The following is a 15,338-nucleotide window of genomic DNA, read 5'->3' on the forward strand; positions in this document are numbered from 1 at the left end:
AAAGCAGAGAGGGGAGAAGAGGGGATGAGAGCAGGAGGAGGAGGAGGAGGTGGAGGAGGAGGAGAGAGATGGAGGAGCCGGAGTGAGAGGACCGGGGTTTTTTCTCTACTTACAGAATCTCCAGATCGCGCAGTGCTCGGAAAGCTCCATCTTCGATGCAGCTGATGTGGTTGCTGTCCAGTTGCCTGCACCCAGCGCACACACACACATACACACACACACACACACAGATGAGAGAGAGAGAGATGGGAGAGAGTCAGGCGCAAGTATGCAAGATCCGCTCAGCTGGGGGAGGGACTAACAGAAGACAGGTTCCGTGAATGAGTGTGTGCATGTGGGGGTGTGTGTGAGGTGATACCCCAGTAAGTGGGCTTAAGGTAGCAGATAGGAGACACTGACGTTAACTCCCAGACACGCACACACTCACACTCACACACACACACACTCTAGGGATACCCGGTCCAGACGATAGCACATAAGCTAAGGTTAAGTCTCTCACCTCGGCGCTGATATGGCCAGCCCTGAGGAGAGGAGGAGAGGAAAAGGAGAGTGCGAGAGAGGAGACCAGTGCGCTGAAGTGGCCTGCCTGGCGTCAGCCTATCACCTCCCTCCCCTGCTGCATGCCCGGCGCACACTGGCCACCGGGAGAGAGAGGGACGAGAGAGCTAGACACAGAGAAGAAGAGAGCGAGCGAGCCATAGCTACTAAAGCCCACCCTGCTTGTCTGTTCTGTAAATATTAATTGCATTTTCTCCTCTTCCACCCTCCTCCTCTTCCTCCTCCTCCTTTCCCCTCCTCCCCATGTCCTCTTTTATTCTTTTTTTTTCTCTCTGTAGTGAAAGAGGGAGTAATTTCATTACATTAGGCCAGCCAATCCATTAAGGGCCTTTTACCGGCTCTGTCACTGAAACAATTTCATTAAAAGGAAAGCCTCCGTAAATCAACCAACAGTCACGACTCTGCCTCTCTTTCCCGTTCTCCTTCCTTCCTCTCTCTTTCTCTCTACCTCCCTACTCCTCTTCTCTACCCCTCCTCCCTGGCTCACTCAGCGCCTCGTTCACCGGACTCCCAGATGCACCTTGTACCCCACCGTCATCTATCCTTTGCTTTTACTTTAATTTGCTCGGCTCTAGGTATTCACCCCCCGCCTCCCCGCCTCCCCACCACCAACCATCCCTCCATCCATGAACCCAACAACCCCGGAAACCTCCACTCACTCCCTCCGTCCTTCCTTCCTTTCCTCCAATCCATCCATCCTGTCTCTCCTCCCCCTCTCCCCCTCTTCAGATGGATGGATTGTAGATGGAAAGATACAAAGGGCAGACATTCAGAAGTATCATGTTTGTTTGTTTTTTTTAACTTAACCAAGAAGGATGAGTGGCATTTAGACACGCACAGACAGGTGGACACACCTGTGGAGGGACAGATGTAACCAAACACAAACAGAAATCACTCAAACTCAAACACATACACACACACACACACACACACACACACACACACACACACACACATACACACTTAGAGAAACACACATGCAGGAAAACACAAGTAATCATAAAGGTCCACAAACACAAATACCCTGATGGAGACAGACAGACAGACAGACAGACACACACACACACGCACGCACACACACACACACACACACACACACACACACACACACACACACACACAGCATGGCTAGTTACTGTCTGCTCTCCTGACACCAGAAGATAAAAGCATATCACTCCACCTTAATCTTCTTCTCCTTGTCCCCTTCACCATCTCATCTCTCATCCACTAGATCCCTCCATCCCTAATCCCTTTTTCCTTTGACTTTTTTCTTTTTTCTCCTCATTTCCGAGCATCCATCTTCTCTCATTTTTCATGTTTTCTCCCCCTCTCCATTCATAATCCATTTTTTTTCTCCCTCTAGTGCCCTCTCATCTCTGATTCCCCTTCACCTTTTCTCTTCACACACTCCATCTATCCATTGCTAATCCATTTCTTGTCCCTGTTTTCTTTTATCAACCTTTTAAAGCTCCTTTTCTTCTTCTCTACACAGCCCTGGTGTCTGCTCGGCACACCGCACCTGTTATATCAGTCATGTCAGCGTTTAACCCCGAGGATGGTGGTTCCCTAAACAGGAGCTGGGTTGCCTCTGTAGGTCCACAGAAACTACATCAGGGCTTCAGGAGCAGCATAATCTTTGGTTTGCTTTTATATGTGCATGTTTGTGTCAGCGTGTGGGAAGAACTGGAGTAATATCTAAGTCCTCAGAGTGTCTGAAAAATGTATTTACTATAGTACACCACAAGTGCACCTCAATATGTACATACACTCCAAAAAGCAGCAAGTCAAAGAAAGACTACTGCAGTGACTTCAGACAAATTAAATGTGAAAAGTCCCTCTAACCTGTAGACTAGATCCTCCTCTAACTAGCACGACCACAAGAGTTTGTAAACCAAACCAAACTGCAAAATAGTATCTACTACACTTGAAAAAGCTGCTGCACAAGACCAAAATACTGTCATGGCTTTTGTTTGATCAGTATACTCTGATTTTGAAACTTCCTGGAGAGTCATAGTCATGGTGCAACACAGCAAGCTCATTTTTCATGTATTTCTACCTGATATTGACCAACTGCTGGCAGTTAATGGTTGGCGTGAGTTCAGTTTGGACTCAAGACAGTAAATACCAAACAACCCCGTGCCCACAGGCCAGGTTTGGCTCTCAACATAATTATTTTCATTCCTCTGAAGACTTCCAGAGACTGATGAGATGTTTTGATCTGCTTTGATGCAATGCAATTATATTTTAGAGGTGATTTTGAGATAAGAACAGCCTTGATGTTTTACATTTGATTAATTGAGCATGATTGGTAAAGACTGTTCGGATCATCAATGTGGAGCACTAAACAAGTGCTCCTTTTTCTAACAGTTTGAAGAATCGCCTGAATCGTCTAAAAGCAGGCTTTGAATCAGATTGCTTTTTTTCTTCTCTGGCTACTTGTTGGAAGAAGAGAAGCTGTGAGTGTGAGCATCTGTTAAATGACAAGACTTTAGTGAGTGTGAGGATCATACCAACATATGGCTGTGCCATGTTTGTGTTTTATGTAATTAAAAGGCATGTTTTCTTTCTTTTTTTTTTTTAGGAAGATGAACTGGCACACAGCCATATGGACATGATCAGCCATATGGAGATGCTTGGCACTGCCAGTGTTGACTGTAGCTATTAAAGCAATTATATATTTTCAGTACTGCTCTTTTTCTAACACTGAATGTGAAGTATTAAAGTTAAGCTTAATAATGAAATCAGTTAAGCTTAATAATGAAATCACAATGTTCAACACCAACGTTCAGCGCCAATACAGGAAGTGGTGAGTCCTGTGGAGGTCGGGGTGGTGGCAGCCAACTTTCATCCTGTACTGCAATCACTGTTCACAATCTTTGGCTAATCTTAACCGAGTGTTACAGTTCTTTAACTTTAACTGTAGCTTACCCGTATTTGGTATAACCGTGATATTAACCCGAACACTAACACAAAGGTAGAAGCAGCTTTCCATTGATATAGCATCCCAAAACTTGTAAGGGAAAGCGGTTGGGTGACTCATTCATGTTGGTGTCACTGAACCATGAGCCTCCCCTAACAAAGGAGTGCCTGAACTTTAACCAAAGATCTGAAAATTCTCACATGCATCGTGTCTGTAATGGTCGTAAAGGTTGTTTTGGAAGGCACTGACAAACTACCTACTTTGTGTTTGGTGAGAACTTAAAAATTGAAAGTTGAAGCCCTCCACCACGCCACCAGCGCCACTTCTAAATGCGAGGGTGCAGACCTGACAAGGACTGTGAGACAAGTGATGACAACTCTTAAACTGTACGTAACTCTACAGGGTTGTGTTTTCGATGATTTTGAGGACACATTATCTCTATGCTCCAGACACCTTAGATCTGTAATTTTCCGACAATCGAGAATAACTGTTGGATTCATATTGGCGGCCATGTACTTCATCTTCCATCCTCATCCACAGTAAACGATTCCATCATCTGTGATATGATTGGATTCCTCTGACAGCTCTGTTCACCAAGCACCCTGATTAGCAGTGACATGATTGGTATCAATCTGGGATGAGGGTGTCCTTTGTGTGTCTGTGTGAGTGTGTGCGCTCTCTATATTTGTACCATCGTGTTGCATTCATAGTCCTTGTGCGCGTGTGTGCTTTTATGTGTTCAGATCACAGAGGTTTGTTACAGGGGGTTGAACGGGGGTCCGGAATTTCATTTCCTTCCATATAATTAGTTAGTGTGTTTAATCATGTCTATCATAAGGCCTATTGGCAGACTGATTCAATGCTTCCCTCTGCTACCATCTGGAGCAGAGGGGAGCACACACACGCATAAACACACACACACAGCAACCCTGCCGCTCCATGAATCCATCAGTGAGCAACCGCTAGTGACTGGGTAATTAATGGAAGGACAGAGGAAGTGAAGGAGGACACACTAGCTGGGTTTCCATCTAATACATATTAACAAATAATGATTCAGAAATTTTGAAAATCAATACAAACAGCACAATTTTGGACTGGAAATTGCAGAACCGGTTTCCCACTAGGCTGACACGGACCATTATGTTGATAAAGAAATGAACAGTGACGGAGACACGTTGACTAAATAATGACGTGCTCCGTCTCTTTTTACTATAACACTGCTTCAAGATCACTTTGTGTGTTTTGGTCAGATGTGGCCATTGTGAGGTAAATGGCAAAAGAAATAACAACTTTCCAAAATTCTTGCAAACCTTTTTCAGACCTACAGTATCTGCTCAACACAGAAGACAGAAACAAATCATCTAGAAAGAAAACAAAGTCAGGGCAACAAAAGTTGGCATCATTTTTCTGTGACTTCCAAAAAGGTATTTATATTGTAACTTGTGTTTTATATATTTTATAATGTGGTACCACTGTGGTTGAAGTTTGGTTAGGTTTAGGCACAAAAACAGAGGACGAGAGCTTCTCTGTTATGAGTACATTAACAAATATCTAGTTCCGGTTAGGGAATGATCGCGGTCATGGTATATATGGAGTTAGAGGGCTTTGTTCATGTAAACATACGTCTGGACATTTACTGTTGGTCATCTTGGGAGGAAATATTAATCGCTGCTGCACATCTGCATGAATTTTGACTCGCGTCATGTAGCTAAGATCTCTCCGTCGTCCCCCCACTTTCTGACAGTTTTAATTGACCATGTGAACCCATCACTTTGTCTCTGGTCATTACGGCTATAGTCAGATCACATGTTCATACTGAAACATACCAAAAAAGATGGACGATGCTCAGGTGAGCAAACAAAAAAAAGGCACTGAAGTGAATGCATTTGAAGAGAAAAGCGAGACAGAAGAAAAGGATGGTGTAACAATGGGAAAAGGAACAGCAGGGGACAAAAGAGGTCTGCAGTGCTGGTGGAAGAAGTCAAGGAAAAGGTACAGGGGAGAGAACACAGGGAAGGACTACCGAAAGACAGAAGACATACAAGAGGCTGATAAATGGAAAGAGTGGAAAAATGAAAGAAATAAAAAAAATGGTGGTCCACTCCAGAGAGGACTTGAGATAAAAAATATACAGATGGAAAGAAAAAGTAAAAGAGTGAAGAACACAGGAGGGGAGAGGGATGAGTGGTAGATGTGAGTGGATTAAGGCTGGATGTGGTGGGAATGTATTAGAGGACTCACCTTCTCTCTTTCTCTTAACATTTTTAATTCTTTGTTTGCTTTCATACATCTCTCACCACCCCCCCGTCTCCACTTTCGAACTAAAAATAACATTACAACACAAACATGTTCGTATATGTGTGCCAATCAATGCTGGCTTGCTGTTGGGAAAACCCACAGCGGTGCTGATGTGGGACTAGTGCGGGGGTGGATGGACATCTGCAATGGCTGCTACTGCATGCATCTGACTGAGGATTTGTACAATACAGAGTACACTTTTACTTGCAAATGATGAGTCTGCTTTTAGTGATATTCAAGGGTACACTGAGGCATGTCAAGTTTTTCACATAATCATGTCCTCAGTCCACCTCTGCTGACTGTGTTCCAGACTGAGATTGGTTCATGATGACAAGGACACCGAGAGGCTCTCCATCTAAACTCTTTTTAGCGTACTGAATTGAAAAAAGAAAAAAAAAAAAAAGAATATAAACGTACATTTGCTTGAAGTGGATTTATAATTTTTAGGACTCTGTTGGCAAGGAGAATAAACAGTGAAAGGAGATGGAAACACATTTGTCTAATGCTAAAGTTCAAGGCAAATCTGGCAACCACGCAAAACTCTAAAATCTAATTTTACACCCTGTAATCATGCAGAAGAAGTGTCTCAGTCTGTAGCTGAAACTAACCACAACACTTTGAAGGTTGTGTCTCCCTGAACGTGACTACATTTCACATCAAATCCTATCACTGCGATGACGCACCTGAGCGAGATGCTGTCCAGCTAAATATGCTACACTTCAGACAGAGCTATTGACATTTTCTCCCTCCTGTCTCACTTTGTCACGACCTTTAACGAATTAGCCACATCCTGCCATTTAAAGAAGAGCGAAGGGGGTTGGTGTAGTGCAAAGAATGATGGGAATCTAAGCAAACAATTTCCGGAAGCTGGCTGCCATGTCTTCTGTCCTCTCCCTCATTTATTCCTCCCATAGTGGTGCAGGGCACAGTCTGCTTGCACGCCTCTGCTGTCACCTTCATTTACACATTCTCTGCTACCAAAAAGAAACCTGTTATTAATCTTTTTTTTTTGTATACGTTCAAGCACTCTCTTGTTAGATATATGCCTGGCTCTAGTTGTCTATAGTTGTGGAAAGCATAAAAACAACTGAAGGCAAACATCTGCAATGACAGAGACACACACCAGCGCAGGTCAGAAACTTGTGTGTGCGTGTACACGCAGCCGACACAATGTTCTCACCTCTCTCTGAGGCGCTGTAGTCATAATTCAAACAAACGGCTACCCTGCACTGCATTGTGGGTAGGGAAGCGTGAAGCGTGGAGGCGTTTTACGAGGGAGAAGAGAAAGGAGGGGATGACAGGAAGGAGAAAGGTAAAGAAGTAAAGCCACGGGGCGGCTTCTTCTTTGGTCTTATACTGATATACTGTACGCTTGCATTGTTTGAAGAAATTACATATTACATTCTTCCAAACCACCTGAAGGTGCTACAGCATGAGCGTGCAGATGTCGAGCATGGGTGGACCCAGTGGGAAAAATGAATTAAATTTCATCACAATAAAAAAAAAAAAAGTGGGTGAGAGAGCGAGAAGGCAGGCAGAGGGAAAACAAGGTGAGGACGTGAGGACGTGATGGCTACTGGAGATAAAACACGTTGTCTGTGTGGGCACTGAGGTGTAATGTGAGGGCAAATGAAACAGCTGTACCTTATCTGATGCGTCCATGCTTCCCCTGTAATACAACTACGGCTATACGCCTCACAGCATGAGCGACTCACATATGTTGGCGTTTAAGCAAGACCACGACTGTACAGGAACAGTATCTGTGTTTGATCACGCTTATCTCTGCCTCTCTCCTCCAGCTTTTCAGCAGCTACCGACTGAATGTTGTACGATAACCTTGATATAAGTCTCAAGGACATGGATTTTTAGTAGTCTGTGGGAAGTTCATCAGGTCAGAATCATGTGAGATGTCAACAGTTTTTGAAGATTATTCCACTTTTGTTGTTGGTTGTAACCAGCTGGATGTGGTTTACTGCATCAGGCTGAAAACTTTTCTGTGTGTCTGAATGGGACATTATGCAAAGAAGTCCAGTCATGGAGTTTTAGTGTGTGGAAATCTATGCTGACAGTTCAAGGAGGGGGAGGGATGTGCGTCGATTTCAACATTACCACCTGTATAGTTTTTTTTTTTTTTATTGATTTCTCACTGATGTTTTGAGCTTTGCTTTGCTTTTTATCTTTATGTGAATAAATTTATCATTTTAACATTGCATCAAAGTGCGTGGATTAATTGTTTGTCGTGGTTTTATGTTGTTATGTTCGCAAACCAGCTTGCCTCAAATTACACCTCGAGGGATGAATAAATTTGGAATTGAACTGAATGAGTTGTGACACCCATTTGAGGAAGGTCGTTGCAACACACCAAACACTGCTGTGAGTTGTTTGATTTTTGATTTGTTCATTTTTTTTTTCACTTTAATGAACTCACCAATGGCACAAAGGGATAAATGTGGAACATTCTGCACATGGCTAATTAATTTGAGAAAAACATTTTTAACATATCTATATATCTGAAACAATGTCAGAGTGAACAAAGCGGGCCTGTGTTAGAACGCAACCCTGTTCCGTTAAAGGTTCATTAGCATGCAGCTCGTTAGCCGGAGCGTTAGTGATTGTTGGATTGTCGCAGACACACAGCGAGTGTCAACACAGACCGAGCAGAAGGAAAGAAAAATCAACGTTTAACCACTGTGAGGCTTACAGCAGTGAACGTCCAGCAACTGTGAGTTCTCACACAACACAGACTGAAATAAGGCTACAGCAGCAGTGGTTTTGCAAAAGGGTCTGTCAGTTGTCTGCAGATTCGGAACTACTCCCTCTAAATTTTTAGTTTGTCACTTCCTGTGAGCAGAGGGAGTCTTCAACAGCGATCACACCGTACTTGGGAAAACTGAGGTTAACCTGTTGCATCACTTTTCCCTACTGCGTCCTGCAGCAGCACAGACAGCAGAGGCGCTCGACGCCAAAGTTGTTGGACATTCGCTGGTGTGGTTAACATGATGACTGTCCTCGCAAGGCCAGACAAGACAAGACACGACGAGATCAGACAAGACTAGACGTGATGAGACAAGATAAGATTACAGAAAATTGGATTAGATACGACGAGATACGATAAGCATGCAGAATATGACACGGAGCTGATAAAACCATAAAACACACAGCTTATTTCAGGAATTTGGGCACAGTGCTATCTATCCCATCTAACTCCACATTTACCTTTGTCATCTGCAGTTTGACTGACAGCTTGAGTTTAGGGGAATGACAGCACCAGCAGTCAGCACAATGTATAGGGGAGCACACACAAACACCAACACACAGATGTATGGCATATACCTGTCTCCTTAGGTTAGCCCAAGCCTACAGTAATCATATTTGCCAGGTTCTTGGCAGTTTCAGCAAAGCAGTCAATCTGATAGCTGGGTCGAAAGGGTCCGCGAGTGTGTGTGTGTAAGCATGTTTGTGTGTGTGTGTGTGTGTGTGTGTGTGTGTGTGTGTGTGTGTAAAAGAAGTGCAATAAATGGTGCTATGCTAGCCACTGGGCAGCAATGAAAGGGAACAAACGAGAGACAGAGAGAGAGAGAGAGAGTGAGAGAGAGAGAGAGAGAGAGAGTCTGCACTCTGAGAAAGCAGAGTGAGACAGAAAGGGAGAGCGACATAGATTGAGAGTAAGTGAGAGAGACAAAGTGAGAGAGAGACATACGAAAAAATCAATGCTGCGTCCACCAGGGACAGAATGTCATGACGTTTTTTTTTTTTTTTTTAAACTCTGTGGTATAATGGAGGGTTGGAGCCTTTTACTGCAGGAGTCACCTTGTCTAATGGAGGGAGGGATGAAGGGATGGAGAGGAGATGAAAAAGGAAAAAACAGGGAAACAGTGAGGAAAGAAAGAGAATTGAAGGGGGAGCTGGTTGGAGGCAGCTAGGAATGGAGGGGTGGTGGAAAGGGAGGATGGGGAGCTGGGGATGGAGTAAACAATAGGATGGATGGAGAGCAGGATAACAGGAGAGAAAGAGGGATGGAGGAAAAAGGATGCAGCAAAAAAAAAAAAGACCAAGAGGAGGAAAGACGAAAGACTGACAGATGATGGGACACAAGGAACAAGAACAATGGATGGTAGGGAGGACAGAGGATGAAGATGTGATGACAGATGAAGGGAGAGAGCAAGAGGTGATGGAAGACAAAGAATGGAGGAGAGGGAAAGTGATGTAATCTGAGGAGGAGGAGAAAGTGAAGAAAGTAGCGCTGACAAGAGGAGAAAAAAAAGAGGAGCTGAATAGGGAAGAGGAGGAGGAGGAAGAAGAGATGGCTGTTCTTTATATGCCTGAGTCACTCCTAATTTTGGCAGAAAAAAAGCTGAAATGATTCACTTTGTAGGTCAAAGCAATTTCGCGCAAAACATTTTAACGGGGGAAGAGACAATTTTACCGTCAAACTTGATTGATATGACTTTATAGCTTTGGCAGAAAGTGAGGAGTGGAGTTAGGAGAGAGAGGCTGGTGTTAAAGAGCTAAGGGCAGGGTTCAGCATCTCAGAGTGGAAAATACCCAGTGTGCAAAGTCTGGAAACATATATTGAATTTCACCTGCTGCACACTGGGGCTGTTCAGTGGGGACAGACTGTGGTTATACTGGGCAGCTCTCAGGTGTAAATGTGCGTTAATGTCGGGATGCAACGCTGGGAAACACACACACAAAAAAAAAAAAGAGAGCCTGCGTGCTCAGCAAACCTCTCCTGGATAAACAGAAGTTCTGCACATCAACACCAACGCGCAAGGTGCTGTAACGTGACTCTGCAGTCGCTTGTTTTCTGCCACTGAGCTTCAAACGGTTGTGAAATAGTTGAGTGAGTCGAAGGTGAAAGAGGGAAGGTGGTTTGGTTTGGATTGTGTCCGACGGGAGACGGGAGAGTGGATTAGATGTTCGGGGGCCAACCTGAACTCAAAGGTTTGGAGCCCAGCCATGAGAACTGACAGTGCTCACTTGCATAGACACACACACACACACACACACACACACACACACACACACAGCTGTACGGAGCACAAAGTACAGGCACTTTCAGGTCCATTTAACTTAAGAGTAATAATCTCCTGTGGACTTTGGCGGCCATAGTGAACTTACATCACACTTGGGAGAGGAACTAACCAGAGGAGCACATTTGCCTGTTTCCTAACTGTGAATTACTGATCTGCAGCAAGACGCATATTAATCAATTCACAGATTGACCAATGAAAAAGTGCCAGAATCGCATAGATCTTAACAGCACAAGGACACCAAAGTCCACATTTTAAGGTGATGCATTTGGCTGATTAAAAGGATGTACTGGAAATGAATTCAGGCAGCTGTTACAGTTGTCTCTGTGAGCGCTCGCTAGGCTTCGCTAAGCTGTGTTTGTGCTATTCGGGTGAAATATTGTGAGGAGCGTGCCAACCCAAACCTGGGCCCAGAACTCTTCGTGAGTTCTCTGTTGGTAAGAATCTATCTGAAGTCACAATTTGTGTGTTGAGAAAACACAGTTTGATGCACACATGGGTGGCTACGAGAGAACATAAACCTCCTGTGGAAGAAAGATGACTGAAGTGCTCTCTACAGTCATCAGTTACAAACACCACTTCCAAGGTTGGACGCCAATTAACAGCTACACAAATACATTTTTTTGTAGTTGGGGAAACTTTCTCATCACAGGGTTCATTTAGCAGCTGTTCTGGAGCTTCTGATGATGTCACATGATCTTCAGCAGATTGCTCAATGGTCACGGAGCTGCGGATGTTCAAGTTTCCACTTTTTCTGAGCACTTGAAGCACTTTTTCATCCATGCAAAGTGAACAGAAAACAACTTCACCACAAGTTCTTTCTTTATTTCTGTGGCTGTTCTGGAGCTTTCATTCACGTGACATGATCTTCATTGGCATACTGGAATGAAATCAATGATGATTTATTCTCACCTCGCACTCGTCCAGAGGATAAATATGACAGATACAGCTGGCATTCACTCAGATATGACCTGTCTTTGCATCAGTGACTGCTATGATGATTTATTTACTTCTAAGTTCAAATCCAGTCTTTGAAAGTTTCATCTTATTTTATCCTCACGCCGTCTTCCCACACATGGCATATGTTAAAAAAACTGCTCGTTATTTGCTCGCATTGCAAACAAAATTACAGACAATCTGTATTTTAACATCACAACCGTCCCCTCTCTCTTTCTCTCTCTCACTTAGCCAGAGAATATGTTTGTTTTTTGTTTCCTGTCAGTCAAAGGCTTCAGATCTGAAATAAGGCTTAGGGAGCATCCAGGAGGATGCGTTACTATCTTTTTCTATCTTGAAGTTATTATGCTCTGCTCTGTTATTCTCCTTTTGCTGCCTCTGTCATGTCAGTCATGGCTGATAAAACACACAGCCAAACTTTAATTCACACATTTGTTGAGCAAATCTGCTTTTTTCCAGCATTATCCATCTTTACTGTCCCGTACGGTTACAAACCGGAAGCATCCACACAACCAGAATCTGCCTCCGGTCACAGCGCTAAAACTATTCTATCCTATTCTATCTAATTCTATATTGAATTCTGTCGCATTGAGAACATTGTTTAGCCCCAAGAGTCTGTCTAGTAGTTCCCTACGCAGCATCAGGCTGGATTGATCAGCCGTTATTGATGAGCAGCATTGATTAGGCAGCGTATCGATCACGCTATTGGTGATTGGGACGTCATGAATAAATGACAGGGGGTTATTGAGCGTTTGACGTGAGGACAAAACCTCTCTGGACAGGAAGAGCAGAGAGGGAGAGGAGGAGAAGAGAGAGAGGAGGAGAAGGTGTGAAACAGAGCGGAGAGGTGCAGGGAAAATGGAAATGACAGGAAAATGGGAAGGAAGTGGAAAATGTATCACAAGGCTTCATTTAGAAAATCTCCCGCTTAGAAGTTTTGATGCTTTATCTAGATTAAAAAGATTTCCTCAAATTCCTTTTGATCTGCGATCTGTCACCTGAATATCTAAAATATGAACACCATAGACACACGTTGAATTTATCTTTCCCGCCATTTCTACCACTTATTAATTTTGACTTTTGGACTCAACAAAGCTCTGGAGTGATTGGAAGCTGAATCACACCAATCAGAGACAATCCTAATCCTAATCTTCATCTGCAGCTGTGCAGAAATACCGGGTTGGTGCAGTATGAAGAGACATGCATTCAAATGTTGATCTAGAGTTTGAATACCAATGTTATGAATTTATGAATAAAGCTTCGAACTAGCGTGAGCCTGGACTGAGGGGGCCTGGGTTAAAAGGGAAACATTAACGTAAACTGCAGCAGCAACTGGAATAAAAAATTTGTTTGAGATAATAATGAAAATTGAGCTCGAACATAGGAAACAGAGAGGAAAAGATAGAGATGCAGGAAGACAGATGGAGGAAAGGAAGGAAGTAAATGCGCTTACAGGTTCTTGACACTTGTGATTCCTCTGAAAGCTTTCCTCGGGACCGCCTGGATCTGGTTCTCGCTGAGGTCTCTGGAGAGACAGACGGAGAGACAGACGGGGAGAGGGAGGAGACATTAGCTGAGGTATTCCAAGCACTCAAAGATATATGGAGTCAAATGATAAACAAAGCCACAAACATTTGATCTACGCCACACATACACACGCACACACACAGCCAATTACAGTACAAAGGCACAGAAGGAGAAAGAGATGGAGGGAGGGAGAGGGGAAGGATGATATGACATTTATGATCAGTGGAACAATTTGGTCCAAAGAGCTTCAAAGACAAAAGGAACTATCAGAAATACTGCTGGCATGAGTCCATCTACTGCCTTGAAGTGTGTGTGTGTGTGTGTGTGTGTGTGTGATTAATGGAGAAGAAGCGGCAGGGAAAGAACGAGGAAAGAATCAGAGTAAAAGAGCACTGTGCGTGTGTGTGTGCGTGTGTGTGTGCGTGTGTGTGTGTTTCGCATGTTTTTAATGTAAAAGATTTTTTATTCTTCTTTAAGCCCTCCAACGGTGCAGCGTTGCTCTGGCAGACAAATGAAGCAATCACATCTATTCGGAGAAACCCAAGAACACACACACACACACACACACACACACACACACACACACACACACACACACACACACTGTAATACCACCATCGAGCAAGCTTCTTTACTCCCTCTCACTGTTGGCTCTTTTGGTCTTTCTCTTTAACACACACACACACACACACACACACACACACACACTGAACAGTGGCCACGCGAAGTTTTTTCCTCTCCTTCTTTCTCCGTAATGAATACTGATATGAGCCAAATGATTTTTGACATGACACAGCAGACGGGCCTTAACTCTATTAGTGTTGTTTGTTGGGGATAAGACCTGGCAGGCAAACCGGGTTCAGAAAGCACAATGTAATTAGAGAGAGAGAAAGAGAGGTATGAAATATCAGACGAGCTAATCACCCGATATTCCTGCCAGTCAGCTGCCAGCGAGTTGGATACACATACTGAACACACACGTGCTAATGAAACCAATCAGCACACAAATGCACGACCACGTGGATTAGATAGTCAACACACGCAAAGAGCAACAGACCTCTGCCTGGGCTTTTCGGTTTGACCTTGACACACACACACACACACACACACACACACACACACACACACACACACACACACACACACACACACACACACACACGCGCTCGCAAAGGCACGCACACACAGCATGGAAATCAGCCATCCTCTCTGTGGAGAAAGGTAATTATGTACCAACAATATTCAACATTTTCCTACCATGCAGCTAAGAAACGCTGCCTCTTATTGGCCACTTTTCACAAACAAACACACACACACACACACACACACACACGCCCACACACACCTTGGAATAAACATACTCACACACGCTGTCACATACATTACCTCCTCACTGTATATGCTCACGCTGTCTAATTTACGCTCACGCACATGTTCGCGTACACTGGAGACAAATTGGTTGTGCATTATTCCAGAGCCAATCAGCTTTTATTAGGGCGGTGAATGTTAATTGGCGAGCTGTGCTCGGAAAACAGAAAACTCATTTCCTCAAACTAACAAGGTTTCATCGTTTTGGACTTTGGGCCCTGTGTTTTCTGGCTCATTCCTTTTGTTTGACAAGAGATGAGCATTCCCCCGCTTTCCCTCCCCAGGCCTTGATGGGAAAAGTATGTGCCTGGCATTGTATACTCTTTATGCAAAGAAAATATGTGCTTTTATGTGCAATCTTGCTCAGCGCTTGCGGTAACGAAGCAGCACAGAAAAGGCAAACACTTGACAGACAGGAATGGTATTATGATATTTTAATGTGCGGCACAGCCGGAAAATATTCCTCGTGTTTACACTTCTTGTTTTGAAGGTTTTGACACTTTTTGGGTCGGGATGGGATTTTTCTGAAAGGTTTCTTTTTTCTGTCATGCTGACGTTCACAGAGCAAATAGGAAACAGATAGAGAGAAAAGCCGTTATCACTCTCGCTCTCTATCCCGCACTCCCCTTTCTCTATCATTCCCTATTATCTATCATTCTCTCCATCCATCTATCTAA

General features: G+C 43.8%; 1 protein-coding gene across 1 annotated transcript in view; it reads right to left on the reverse strand.

Annotated features, from left to right (window-relative positions):
* Positions 1 to 15,338, reverse strand: part of slit3 (slit homolog 3 (Drosophila)) — a 239,000-nt gene that overhangs the window by 96,203 nt on the left and 127,459 nt on the right. Inside the window, exons 5-6 of the mRNA XM_076738815.1 lie at positions 13,220 to 13,291; positions 114 to 185 (exon numbers count right to left, since the gene is read on the reverse strand). Of these exons, the coding sequence (XP_076594930.1) occupies positions 114 to 185; positions 13,220 to 13,291 (144 nt within the window). The remainder of the gene's footprint in view (positions 1 to 113; positions 186 to 13,219; positions 13,292 to 15,338) is intronic.

Source organism: Chaetodon auriga, chromosome 9 (assembly GCF_051107435.1).
Source record: "Chaetodon auriga isolate fChaAug3 chromosome 9, fChaAug3.hap1, whole genome shotgun sequence".
In the NCBI taxonomy this organism is placed as follows: Eukaryota; Metazoa; Chordata; class Actinopteri; order Chaetodontiformes; family Chaetodontidae; genus Chaetodon; species Chaetodon auriga.